Below are 15,082 nucleotides of genomic sequence, written 5' to 3'. Positions count from 1 at the left end.
ATTTACATGTTTCTTATATACAGTTATTTGTATAAGGTTATTGCAAAACTAGTTGTGCAAGTAGATTACACTGTCAACACCACATACCAATCTTTGAAGAAAATATCTGCTAAAAATAAATATTTCTGCACAGATTATTTCAAAAGCGTCATGATTCCATGCTACATAATGTGCATAAAGTCTACGAAGTAGTATGTGTTTTGGTAGATCGTTTCACATAGTTTAAGCATTCCAGAGCACTACTTAACTGGATGTGAGTGAGCTCTATATCAGATGACTGACATTTTCAAGTCACCACACATATTTGTTTCTGAAACACATTATCCTTTGACTAGCAAACATTCTGATATCATACATTTTCTTACCAAAAGTTGTGAATTAAAGATTTCATTTAAAAAGAGGTAATTGTGTTTAGTTCAAATCAGTAGAAACCTTGGGAACTACTGAAGATTTTTCAATAACTTTAACTTATTTAACACTTTGAAGAGGATGCCATATCATTTCAGTGCTGCTGTAATTACATGGCCATTGGAGAAAACTCCATGGAAGAGTTATTTATAAGACTGCTGCTCCTTCAATTTTCCCGCTAAATATGGATGATGAAAATTGTGTGTACTCACACAATACAAGTATTTATGAACAATAATACATTTAAAATGCTCACAGCTGTTGTTACAGTTACAAACTTTAAAATACCAATATACACATTGAGGAAGTCCAGCATATATAGGTTAAACATACAGTGCTTTATAACCACAGGTGCAACATTTTCACATCTTTTAAAATATAAATCAATGGAGGTAAGCCACAGATATCATGAGTTCACAGTAGGAATTCATCTAGATTTTTTACATGAGCTATGTAAGAATAACTATGTTAATGTTGATTCTTCTCATAATAAAGACATTTTATTGGGAGCATTTCTGTAATAATTTTTGCTGTTATTATTTAAGCATTTAATTATGATTGGTGGTAGAGCAATTAAGTTGATCAATTGAGGTTTTGGTTCTGTGCATTTTATTCTCCATAATAATAACATGATAGTTTTAAATAAATTCTGGTTAGTCATTTCTCAGCCTCCACTTAATTGTCTATATAAATAAGCCTTTTAATAATGTCTTTCTATGCTGTCAATTATTAATAGTGCATGTCTTTTGTAAATTTTCTGTATTAGACATTCAACCAAAGTATTTTTGTATCAAAAGACAATTAATGAATTACTCTAGGCTTGAGCACAGGTTACTCACACTACCTAATATTTTAGAAAGCAATTCACACTATGTAATATTTTAGAAAGCAATTCAAATATTCTTTTAGTTCTTGAGAGTATTACATCACTTCATTTTAAGTTAAACAATACCACAAGAAAATTGAGATGAAAGAAATGAGTGAGAGAGCGATAGACAGAGAAAGAGAGGTGGAAGCTGTTACATTAGAAAGCAGTTGCAAATGTGGTATGTAATTATTTTGAATGGTAGACAAAAGCAATACTGGACACACATATTCAATTGCTAAGCAAGAATTAGCTTCTCTAGCATTGATGTTCTTTCATTAATAAATAATATCATTGGGAAGTTCAATGGATACCCATTTATAGATTTTTGTTGCAGAGTGTATGGGTGGAGAATATTGAGTTGAGGAAAGAGGAATGGAAGATGCTCAGAGACACTACTATCTGTGATAATGCCCAAGTCGTTCTATAGCCTTCTGGTTTTGCTGTACTTTGTGTTATGTAAAATGCCTACACATATTTCAAAGACTCTGAACAAAAATCCTTTGATATATGTCCATAATTACCTTTGTTTGAATCATTTTGGACATGGAGTCTTACTGAGAGTTTGTCTCAAGAGTACATGGAGAAGGTAGGATTGCATCCAGGTTTACCATATTGACTCCCCTACCACTATTTCACACTGACAGCTTAGGCATCTATAATCTCAGCCACGTGGGAATGGGTGGAGCTGCCTGAAGAGAACCATTATAATTGTGAGAGTCCATTTTTTCTTATGAAAATAGTGTATTTACTGTGAAAATTGTATTTTATAAATATATCTCCAAATATCCATCTGGGAAGTATATCATGTCCAAAGATGGACTTGCACAGAACACCATCTTTATAGACTTCATTCTACTAATACTGAGTTAGTCAGATCACCTTTGAGTACTTAGAATTTAATTATCAACTGATATGTTTTGAGCAATGAGATTATTAGTTACTATTCTTATTATAAGTAGTATAACTTTAAAACTATAAACCTAATACTGCAAAATGCAATTGCAAGAGATAAGATTGGATAAATCAAAATCTTTAGTTTACATAATAATTATTTAGTTGGAGACGTAGCACATTGTGTGGAAAATGTTTTGTTTTTCTGATTATTACTATTTTTTATGTCATGTTTCTGGGAAAGAAATAAAGACAGCATTTTTTATTACCTATTATGTGTCAGGCATTTTGCTATGTTCTGTCTCATTTTTACCTCAAGCTTTGATGAGGTAGGTACTACCATTCTTTTTTTTTTTTTTTTTTTACAAAATCAGGAAAGAGACTCAGAAAGGTTAATTAATTGGCTTCAGGTCACACAACATATTAAGAAGAGCTTCTATTGGGACCAAGTTAGTCTGACTGCAGAGCCTGTGCTGCTTTTTCTCCATTGATGACCTCATTTTGGTGTACGTAAGAATCACGAGGAGGAGAGCTGGTCCTAACCTCAATCTTTCTGATATACTAGAGGGGACGTAGCCTAAGGACATATATTTCTAACAAGTTCCCAGGTGATGCTAGTACTCCTAACTTAAGGATTAGGATTGGAGGGCCTATGTCTTACACTGTCCTGCTTTCCAAGTGTTCCTTGAACTTTGTCATTTACAAAAATGTGGTTAGAAACTTAGTGACATTTGAACTTTGAATCATCTATAGAATTTTTGTCTGTAGAATAATCTATAAGAAGCATCCATTTATCTTCTTTGGGTTTTACCATGAATAAATGTTTTTGAAGACTTCTCTACATTTAATTATAGTGTCATCATTCACTTCTAGTAACTGAATCATCTGAATTTCCTGTAATCGTGAAGACATTCAAAAGAAGCATACTGATATCTCTTAATAATTATTATTGTAGGTAGACTGACGAAGTGATCAATTTTATTCTTTGTATAGTGGCTGATAAGCTTTAAAATGAAATTTGGGAAGAACTTTTTTTCTTCTGGGAACTTTGGAATCATTACTGAAGACCTACCCCTCAAAAGACATTCTAAACAATTCCAATACATATTAAACTTGGCTCCCAATTTCATTTGATTCCTGACTTAATTTTTCTATTTCCTGATGGATAGAAAGTTCAACTCTGATGACCAATTGGTTACAATGGAATTACAAATTATACTCTCCCAAATTGGTCCCCTGCTTTTCCATGTTTATTGAATTAGTGATTATTAAATTAAGAACTGTGTGAAACATTGCTTCAGAATTTGTATTCCTGATTTTCTCATCAACTAATTAAAGCAGGAGACTCCCTTCTGGGGGTAAAAACGACAAGTCTGTTTCAGCTCTCTATCCAGCAATTAATAACCGCAGGAAAGCATCTAATGCAACAAGCATTAGATTTAACATGGCATTTTATTCAGGTCAAGGGACCAGATAACATTTTAGGTAAATATCAAAAGGTGTTATATTAGTGCTTCTAATCCCCTGACGGGAAAGTAGTTGTTATGCTGCTTTTGACTGGCAATTGCAGCAAGACCTGGCCTTCAGTGGGATCCCAAGATAGAAGTGTCAGTTTGTTTCTGCTGGGGCTACTGTGGAGGGTGATGACAATTTTAGGGATTTGATCATTAGCAGGAAAAGGATGGTGTTTGCACACCAAGATAATTGGTTTGATCAGCTCAACGTCCATTTAACTACCGAGTCTTCTGATGTTTCTTCCTGACTAGTCACAAATCATATTGTTCAGACTTTTTTCATCTTGCCCAGCTCTGAGACAGAATTTTTTTGCGTATCAAGCAATTGTTTTATGACCAAGAAATTAAGTAGCAAAAACACTTCTATTTTGCTAGACTCTAAACAGTCTGATTTTTGCATGCCATTCACCATCTTTCAATTCCTAGAGTTCAGTTTTTATAAGGAGGCATAAATTGAGGCTGTTTATGGATGGAAGCCTGACATTTTATGCATGCCATACCAAATGTTGCATCTGAAGCATTGACTAATCAATTAGACCTCAGTTCCTCACCTGCAAAATCCTCTTTCCTACATACAAATGAGCAATCTCTGGTGAATTTACTCTGAATGTTCCTAGAACTTAGGCAGTCCAAAAGAAATTTTTGCAGCTGCAAAAATGTGCTCCAATTTGGATATAAATATCCCCAAATAAGTCTCCGAATCAGTTAACCATTATTGTGAAACTCTCCCCAATCATGCACCCACTAAATGTTTGTTGAAATATGATAAATAATAAAATAATAATGTTTGACTGCAATAAGAATGTAGTCCCTGTGTTTGTATCTACATAACACAAAATATTTGAGATACTTACTTTAATTATAATTATAACAATTGTTGACTAGTCTTTTACCATTTGTACCCAATTACTCATGTCTTTAAAAATATAAGGATAAGACTTTGTGACTACAGATTGCTACTTACACAATTTAGCAACTTCTGTGACTGTTTAAAAATATATTTGGGCACAGGTGGCTCAAGCCTGCAATACTTCCTACTTAGGAGGCTGAGATCTGAGGATCACAGTGCAAAGCCAGCCCACTCAAGAAAGTTTTTGTGGCTCATATTGGCAATTAACCACCAAAAAGCCAGATATGGAGCTGTGACTCCAAAGGTATAGAGCAAACCTTGAGCAAAAAGCTCAAGGACAGCACCCAGATCCTGAATGCAAGCTCCAGGTTCATGGGTGCAGGGTGAAGGGTATATATATATATATATATATATATATGGAGCAGTTTAAACTAAGCAGTTTAAAATAAGGTCACTTTAAACACATTTTGATAGTGCAATAGTTTCATGCAAATTTGAATTGCTTTCATTTGAAGCTGATTAATGTTAAAGGTGAAGGGCTAAAAAGAATGAAGGGAAAAGAATGAAGGGAAATCAGCCAGGTGCCGGTGGCTCATGCCTTAATCATAACTACTCAGGAGGCTGAGATCTGAGGATCACCGTTCAAAGCCAGCCTGGGCAGGAAAGCCGGTGAAACTCTTATCTCCAATAAACCACCAGAAAACCAGAAGTGGCTCAAGTGGTAGAGAGCCAGCCTTGAGCTGAAGAGCTGAGGGACAGCACTCAGGCCCAGAGTTCAAGCCCCATGATTGACAAAAAAAAAAAAAAAAAAAAGAATTAAGGGAAATCATACTTTTCTCCTGAAAAGGTAGAAATCAACCCTATTAATAATGTGCCAACATATTTCTTTAAAACTATATTACTCTTATCAAAGAAGCCATCAATAAATTTCAGTCATTTCAAGAAGAAAATGGTATAATATTCCCTAATAATAGCAAAATTATATTTGATTTGAAATAAAATTTCCAAACTAGAACTTGAGTGATCAACATCGTAATTTTTTTTTTCTGTACTCTGAGCATATGAGAACCATGGGCTACCCTACCCTTCAAGCTAATAATTGAAGATATTAAAATATATTCCTCTGTATGTATTGATATTCTGGGGTCAATATATATTCATTCAATCCATATCCTAGATAATAGATTTTTGCTTAATTTTCAAATATCAAAAATATTTAGGTGGCAAAAAATGGAAATTTTACTATTGACTTGTGAATTTTCTTTCTAGGCAGATAAATGTGCATTAGTTTTTGTCCACATCTGGAATTAGAAAGCTGGAGGACTTAATGAAAGATGGTTTTACCATGCAAATCCACTGAAATTGCATGTTCTTACAAAACTGTGTGCATCTAGTACTGCCTTGATTAAATTCAGAATTACTCTAACATTTGAATTAGAAGAAAGCTCTGGAAATCTATTTGTGTCCATCACTTGTTAGCAGTTCTTAAAGGGAAGCATCCTTAAAACAGTATCAATGAAAAGCATGTTAAACTCTTCAAGGATGGGGATGGGAAGGTGGCTTAGTGGTAGAATGTTTGCCTTGCATGCATGAGGAATGGGTTTGATTCCTCAGCACCACATAAGCAGAAAAAGCTGAAAGTGGTGCTATGGCTCAAATGGTAGAGTGCTACCCTTAAGCTGAAGAGCTGAGAGACAGCTCCCAGTTCAGACTCTACTACCGGCCAAAAACTTATATATACCAGTGTAAAATATTTTATATGGTTTGTGTGCAACCAGTGACAAGACCTTAATAGAAAGACCTTTTTATTCTCAATGTTGGGCCTAATTCAGATAGAAAGAAACCAAAATATTTCTCCCCAATATTTGGATGGTTGTTTAGCTGACAGGGGAAAAAAACCAAAACAAAAAACACGCAAGCTTTCTTAATCTGTGTTTGGAAAACCAGGACAATGATTCACAAAGACATGAGGTCTTTCTATTCTCCCACTTTCCTGCTGAAAACCAGCATGTAAATTCTCCTTTCATAAGGGATTTCTCAGCAGCTCTAGAAATGGTGGGGGACTGGATGGGGAAGAGTTTACAGTTAACATTTCCCCACAGTATTCCTACCTTTGGAAACTTGAGACTGCTCTCTTCTTTGTCCTGTCACTTTAGTAACATATATTGCTTTTTTTTCTGAATTCCTCTATACACTAGGACATTAAGGAACTATCTTGAGTTACTTTCAAAAATCTCAGAGTTTCCCCTGTACTGTATGCAGTGTATTCATTAATTATATTTGTTTGTTTTTCTTGTGGACCTGCCATTTGTTGTGGAGTTTTGTCCTACTACAGACTTCAAAGGTTGATTAAAAATTACATTTTCTCCCTTTCAATATATATGGTGGTTATCTCCCTTTACTCTTTGAGATCTATGATTTTCATCTTTTATTCCTGTATGAGAAATAAATAGAAGTAGCCATAAACATCTCAAAACAGAAAGGTATCTGTTATCAGAACCGTTTCCTTTGTGCCCCTTGAACTTCCATAAGTTGAGGATCATCTGTATTGTATCCATGGATACTTTTATCCCTTGGTTTCTTATTTGCTTGGAAGGCGTTTTCATAACAATGTACTGGTTTAATAAAAGCAATAAATAGGAGTCTCCATGCAAGAGAAATTGGAGTTTCCTAACATGCACATGTTTTAAAAAATAAAAATAAAAAATAAAGTGCCTTGAGATGCTGGCAGTTTAAACATTTGGAACCAAAAGTTCTTATGAATATTTACATCCTAACTGCTCAATTTTACCTTACAAGCTTCAATTTAGGAAAATATACAGTACTTTTGCATATAATGGTACCTTGTGAGCCCCTGAGTCAAGTAGAGAAGATTTAAATACAAAAAGGAAAACAGCCATTAAAAGCACTTACATTGTGTGTGGAGTAAATAGTACAAAATGATTATTTCCCTGGAAGACCAGGATCAGAAACATGCCTATGAAGACCCAAGATTCCTACAGTGCTTAGAGAAGATTCTGGCAAAGAAGGATGCCTAATCGGGTGAAGGTAAGTTTTTCTTTGCCGCAGGTGAAGCTCTAAAGAGACATCAGTGTCTTGTTTTAACCGGGAAGTCAAGTTGTCTTCCGAAGCTGTGTTGAGATGCATCCCACTTGAGAGGGATTCTTTGGGCTTAAGTTTTGATTTTTCAAGGTCCAGAAATTCAGGACACTGATAGGAAGAAAAAGAAATTGCATTTTTAAAAATTATATCAACAATCATCTAAAATTTCATTCAAAATCCAGATGTGATTTTTTTTCTTACCATCATCTTATTCTCCTCCCCCCTCCCCATTATCTTATCTAAACAAATAAGAAAGACAAGTGTCAATTCAGATAATCTTAAACAACAATTCCAAGTATTTTAATTTTACTGTGAAGTCAGATTAACAAGGTCAGATTTCTAAAATATATTGTTTTGGTTTGAGTTTCCTTATTAAATTTTAACTCAAAATCTAAGACAAAGAATGGAATAGGAAACATGATCAGAAGGAAAGAAAAAAAATTGGAAAGGAAGTAAAGTCAGTGTTTCTGTCAGATTATCTAAAACCAATATAAACAAAGAATGAAATACATATGTTTACTTTTACCAGCCAGTAAAAACTTGTTAAAAGTAAATGGACATGAAAGTTCACAACCATTTTCCTTTGGATACATTACCCTATCTGTATTCATGTATTTTCAATTCTTAAAGTTGTTTTGTTTTTCCAAGTCCCTAACCATATAGAACATTCATTAGATTGTTCTATGAATCCTCACTGAAATCATCTTTTGTAGGTTCAGTGGGACATGGTGTTCAGGATAAGAGTTGAAGGGAATTAGATATAAATTAAAGGGGCCTCTTTCAAGGGTTGTACAGGAAAATTAAAGGATACTTTTATGTCTTTTGCCTTACCATGTTTGCCAGGCCATGGAGAAACAATGTAGAGATCTCTTGTGATGAATGGGGCAAAAGGAGTTTACCAGTCTGACTGCATTTGAACCTCAACTCTAATCTGGTCGACTGTGTTTTCTTTCTGAGATCCAGTGTTGCCTCTTGTCACTACAGGAACTTACAGACTTTATGATCTTTAATTGAACTCTAGAGATATCCCTTAGTTTTTATATCTATATAGAATGTAAATTTTTACTGGTTAATTCTTGAAAAGAACGAAGATAGCAGGGAGATAAAGAGGGAACAGAAGACACCGTATGAAAGGAAATGTACTCATTATGTGACTCACATAATTGTAATCCCTCTGTATATCACCTCAATAATCAACATAAAAGTAAATTAATTTAAAAAAAAGACAAGAAACAAAACTTTTGCTTTAGCCTGGCTTCAGTGGCTCAAGTCTGTAATACTAGCTACTTGGGAGGATAGCAGAAGATGACACTTTAAAGCCAGCCAGGGGCAGAAAGATTCAGGAGCTTATCATTCACTGAATAATCAGAAAAAAATACTTTAAAAATGCTGATGTTTAAAATTATGTAATTTTAGTTCTATTGATTTCAAACTTTTAAAACATGTAAGACATAACAGACCACAGGACTCATCTGTAGATACTCTAATGTAACAGGAATGGGGATGGGATGGGATGGAAGTTTGTATTTTTCCTCTCCATCTTGGGGGAGTCCTTATTAAGGTGAGCCCTTGGAAACATGGAAGCACAGTACGTACACTCACTTGTGAGGAGGGGCTGAAGCTTCGGTCTGTCTTAATGGAAGCAACCGGAGGACTTGCTCTCATCAGACGGAGGATGGGTCTCGGGTACTCTGTTCCCGCAGTTACCATGCTGTAGGCTGGAGGGACCACAGTAGTTTGTTTCTGTAGCAGCTGTAATATGGTTTGGATGTCTGTTGTCATTTGGGATTCAAGTCTGCAGGACAGACAGACAGAAAAGGGCAAGACGGTCCTAAAATGGTTCAGAATTTCAAGGGCATCTAAGAAAACCATCAGCATTACGAAAAAATGAAATTATGGTCCTGCTTTAAACAGGAAGGACAGGAGAGGGAGCACAGAGACTCTTTCCTGGCGGATACTCTCTACATCTCACTAATGATCCTGATAAGGATGATTACTCTCTCATTCACTTACAAAGAATTAACAGAATGAATTGAACAAATCACATATTTTACTAACTTGTATTGATTTTTAACATGTATAACATGCTTAGAATCTATTTTTAACCAAAAATTACCTTTAAATTTTGCTCCGGCTTTGACTCAATTTCTTATTAACATTGTATTAACTTTTTAAAAGAGAAATAAGTAAAATTTCATTTATTGTTAAGTCATCTGGGAAATGTTTCTTTTGTGTTTTAACTTTATATTACAGTCATTATATCCAATGCACATTATGTAAAAATTGAACTATGTAACTGTAGGGTAGGGCAGGATGGAGTAAGATGGGGAAGGCATGGCATTGATCAAGGAGCATTGCTCTCATAACTTGACTTCTCAAATTGAAGCCATTTTGTACAACTACTTAATTAAAAAATTTCTGGGGAAAATTTACATGATCATTATTTAACATTAGATAACTTTCTTCTATTTATAGTAAGTATATTATTTGTATGTATGTGTTTGTGTGTATGTATAGTTAAGGAGTGTAAATGCTACTAGAGGTTAAATTACTTTCCAATTTGTAGTTCAGAGCTCTGATGTTTAAGTAACAGGCAAAATTTACAAGTTCACTTGCTTCTATGACCCATTTGACTTGCAAAATATTGTTGTTGTTGTTTCTTAAAGCTCAAGATTACCAGCGGATAAAACTCTACAATCAAAGATCATCATAAATAACTGTACAGTTACCCCATAATCACAGCATTTGATGAATTGCCATTTAATGAATGGTTTCTGCATTACCATTATTAATAAGACAGACTGCTGAATAAGCACAAATTTGTAATAAGTATTAAAAAAAAAACTTTATCAATGATTTCTATGCAATAGGAAGTCAAAAATTATGTTGATATTTTTGATTCCTGAAATATTTGTTAAATAGCAGCAATCTCTAAGAATATAGGATCCATTTATCTTGTGTTGTACCTTGATTTCTAATATATCCTATCTCGATTTCTCATAGACTCTACCTATTAAAAGGTAAGACTTTAGTGTGCACATGTACATGTGACTCATGCATACAAGAATATATTATGCAGGTCAAGTGGCTCATGCAGAGTAAGAGTTGAGACCACAATGAAGAACAGTTTTTGCCCCATGACTTGGTTCTGTGGTCTAGAAAAAACTTGATGGGAAAAATAACAAGAAGTCAGTTACTAACTTGGGGCCTTCAGTTATTTTCTACATATCAATTCATTGAAGACATCTGTGTGTACAGCTGAACAACTTAATCAAAAGACAAAATTTATTTATCAAGACTTGCTTCAAGGCTCTCACCTTCCTATGCCCATAAATGCTGAATAATGTATCATAATGTCCATATGTCTGGCTGTCTCTTATTGGCTCCTATTACAGTTTGGTATGAAGTTTCCCCTAAAAGACACGTGTTAAGGGTTTGACAAAATCTTTGAGAAATGATTGAATTAAAAGTGCTATTTCCTATTCCATGGACTAATCCACCAATGGATCTACAATCTAAAGGCATTATTGGGCAAAGAAAAACTATTGAAGGTGGAGCTAGTTTGGTGCAGATAGGTCCCTTGAGGCTATTGCCTTGGGGGTTGCTTCCCTTGTGTTTTCTGCTTTCTGGCTGCCATGGAAAGTGTGTGCTCTTTCACCATGATGTTATATCTCACCTGGGGATCTTGTTAAGCTGCAGATTCTAATTCAATAGTCTAGAGTTGGGGAGTCTACTGTAGACCCCCATTCTTCCAGGCATGCCCAATGTTATTAGTTTAAAGGAATACTTAAGATGAGGAAGAAGGAGAAGGGGTAAAAACTGTTAGTAATGACTCATTGCAGAATCTCCAAAGCTACAGAGCTACCAACTGGGGACAGTAACTTCTGAAACCATGTACCAAAATATATTTCTCAACATTTGTTTCTTATAGTAGTGAAGAACATCAGATCAGTGGGCCACAAAAGTCCTTTAAAATCATTTAGTAAAGGACAGGACACACATGTTTTTCATATGCTTGTTGTTGGCTGCCTGTTACCACCTGCTTGTAGGGATACTTTCTTAGGCCCTTGGGAATATGTTATCAATATTCAAATGGGACTCAGCTGGGAGTGGCTCAGGTTTATAATCCTAGCTACTGAGAAGGCAGAAACCTGAGAAATATGGTTCAAAGCCAGGCGGACTAGATAAATCTGAGAGATGCTTATCTTCAAATAACCATCAGAATGCAGTAGAGGTGTGGCTCCAGTGGTATTGTGCCAGCAGTGAGCAAAAAATCCAAGTCAGAGCTTGAGGTCCTGAGTTCAAACATAAACATAAATCTACACACACACACATACACACACATACACACACATACACCAACATCTAAATGGACCTTGACAGAAAAAAATTTCCCAACTTCTGCAAAGTGTTTGACACAGCTATATAATAATACTGAGTAGCACAGATCACTATTTTAAAAGGCCCAGGTTTCAAAGTACTGTAAGTATCATCTTTCTTATGGTTTCTACTGACACTGTGTAGTTGACAATCTCTCATTCCACATATTTTGAATATTTAGTTTATTTTTATTTAACTTATTGCTTTCTATATTCAGTACATCAACAAAAGAGTCCTTTGTTGTAAGAAATTTGTTTACTATGCATAGGTTGTATTTTCATATTTTATGACTAAGGTTTAGTCACAAATGAATGAATTATTTTAGAGACTAAACAATCTGCTTTACTCAGTTAAAATTTTAGAAAATGAAATAAAAATCAAGCATCGTTTTCATTTTAAACAGAAACATATACCAAGTTTTGGTATTGTTTTTTAATACCTTCAGTCAAGACCTTCTGTGTACCAGGCAGGCTTTTCTTTTCTTTTTATATAGTGAAAATACCATACAGAGGGGTTACAATTACATGAGCAAGGTAATGAGTACATTTCTTATCAAGCATTGTTACCTCCTCCTTTGTTTCCACTTTCCATCTCTTTCCATCTCTCCCCCTGCAAATTGTAAAGTTCGTTTTTCAACATAATTTCTTGTACATCTCATTGTTGCAATGGGTCCACCCTATTTAAACAAATTGTTTTTTCCCTTCCCCTCCACAAAGTATACCAACATCAAATACAGTGAAAACAGGGGTTATACCGTGGGGAAGGGACATACAAAGAAATACCTTATAAATATGTTAAAAACAATAGCAAGAAAGAAAAAACGTTTGAGTCCTTATGTCTGAGACCAGCAGAAATGGTCAGATAAGTTGATGTTAGGCGAAATGAACCCCAAGATAAGGACCCCATGCATGATTTTCTTAAGAAAACTAGGTGGAACGTGATAAATACGTGTGGAATAGAGCTCTCAGTGATGACAGAAGCTGCTCACTTGAGAAGGACAATGAAGGGCAAGAACAAACAGCCATAATGCTAGATGAAACAAGTCCTCAGTGTTATATTAGAAACACACAGACAAATTGCTTTGGGGATTCTGCAATGAGTCATTACTAACAATTTTTATCCCTCCTCCTTTCTCCTCATCTTAAGTATTCCTTTAATAACATTGGGCATGCCTGGAAGAATGGGGTCTACAGTAGACTCCCCAACTCTAGACCACTTGACAGAATCTGCAGCTTAACAAGATCCCCTGGTGATCTGAGTACATGTTAAAGTATGAGAAGCACTGCTGTAGAATTGTTAATAATTTCCTTAGCTATGCATATCTCTAAGCACAATATATGAACATGGAAGAGCATTTCTCTTGTAAACCTTCACTTTAAATATAGCTCAATTGGTTATGAAGGCAGAAACAATGGCAATAGCAAGGACCATTCAAGATATTTTGTGTATATTGGTTTTGATTTCCATGTCCACTTGATATGCGTATTTGGATTTGACAGTGGTATAGGACCCCACAAGTCTATACTTCAACAAATGCTCAGATTATACTCAACCCAAAAACATGTCCTGAGATTCTCACTCTGAAAAATTGAGATAGGGGGCCTTTCCAAACTTGTTTCCATTTTTTTTTTTTTGCCTTATAAGCAAACTAGAGAAAGAAGCTATTGGAGATAGAAGTAAGGAGGCAATTAAAAAATAAATAGGATAATCTGACAGGCAATAAAATATTTGTGAAAATATCATCGACAATTATAGAAAATTATTCAAAGGAAGAGTAGTCATTGGAACAATTCAAAACATGTTCAAAAAGCACATGCAAATGCTGGGAATGTCTCAAGATTTAATTGCATTTTGGCTGTGAAAATTTTCTTATTAAAATATTAATGTAATAACAATACTAATAAGTGTTCTAGTAATTAGTGGTTACAAACCCAATAGGTACTTGACAAATACCCATATAACAGCCTGATGCAGACAAAGCTCCTTCTTCCTAAAGCCCCCGAAGACCCTGGAGCAGACCTGAAGAGGGTCAGGTGGCCCTTCCTTTTGGATAAGGTGGGCACTGATCCAATCAGAATGCAGAACAGCTGAGACTCCCCAAAAGGGCTATCAAAGAGGGACCCCACGAACATACATTAGACTAACGTCCCCACTTCTCACCCTCATACTGAGAAATCTGAACTCCCACTCTCCTTCTCCCCCTTGCCCAAGAAGCAGGTAGCTCATACCAATCCACCAATAGGTAAGAGGCTCTCTTCATCCTCTCTACAGCCTTATCCACTTTCAAATAAACTTCTTCTCCCTCATAATTCCTTATTTGGTAGAGAGAAAAAATGGTGTCATCAACACCAGTGAAGTTAATCAGTAATCCTAATTCATCTTGCTTTGTGTATAACAAGTACAGTCTATGTCCAGTTGGCCAGTGAATCTGCGGTTTCAGAAACTGTGTCTGTACTGCACATGGAGATACCTTTTGTCTTATTATTATATACTAAACAATTCAGCAGAACAATTACATAGTATTTGTAAGTAATAAACTTTGTAAGTAATCTAGAGAAGATTTAAAGTACGTGGGAGGGTTTTTTGTAAGATATGCGCAAATACTATTCTTTTTACTGAAGGGACTTAACAACCTAGGGATTTGGGTATTCAAGTTTGGTCCTGGGACTAACCTGCTATGGTTGACAAGGGGTCATTTATTTATTATTTCTGTTCCTACAAAAGCATTGCAGGTAGATACAGATTGAAGCACAAAAATGAAGTTAGGAAAGGGTTTGACTTGACCTATTCATTTTGGAAATGGCCATTAGCTGCCTAAGACTTTTTATCTAGGCTATCCAATTGCAAGTACTTTGTTAGTACTGTGCTTAAGGAATCGCTATTGCCCTTAGCATTCACCCATCTACTCCCTTCACTACCATCATCATCACTAGATGGATGGAATACATAGAAAATATTCGGAATAGATATGGAGTATATCGACAGTGTATGTAGTAAAGGCAAAGCTCACAGATGGAGAAAATAACTTATTGGATATGGGCAGAATTCATAAGTACATTAAATGGAAAC

The 15,082-nt window shown here is 35.2% G+C and overlaps 1 protein-coding gene across 2 annotated transcripts in view; it reads right to left on the bottom strand.

The window, feature by feature from the left end:
• Positions 1–7,474: 7,474 nt before the first annotated feature.
• Positions 7,475–15,082, bottom strand: part of Kcnh7 (potassium voltage-gated channel subfamily H member 7) — a 469,024-nt gene continuing 461,416 nt past the window's right edge. For both annotated transcript variants that reach the window (XM_042699490.1, XM_042699491.1), the window contains exons 15-16: positions 9,236–9,428; positions 7,475–7,741 (exon numbers count right to left, since the gene is read on the bottom strand). In XM_042699490.1, coding sequence (XP_042555424.1) covers positions 7,475–7,741; positions 9,236–9,428 — 460 coding nt within the window. The remainder of the gene's footprint in view (positions 7,742–9,235; positions 9,429–15,082) is intronic.

Source organism: Dipodomys spectabilis, unplaced genomic scaffold (genome assembly GCF_019054845.1).
Source record: "Dipodomys spectabilis isolate Male_0828 unplaced genomic scaffold, ASM1905484v1 ptg000256l, whole genome shotgun sequence".
In the NCBI taxonomy this organism is placed as follows: Eukaryota; Metazoa; Chordata; class Mammalia; order Rodentia; family Heteromyidae; genus Dipodomys; species Dipodomys spectabilis.
Note: the sequence above shows the minus strand (reverse complement) of the source record. Positions and strands in the feature narration are given on the sequence as shown.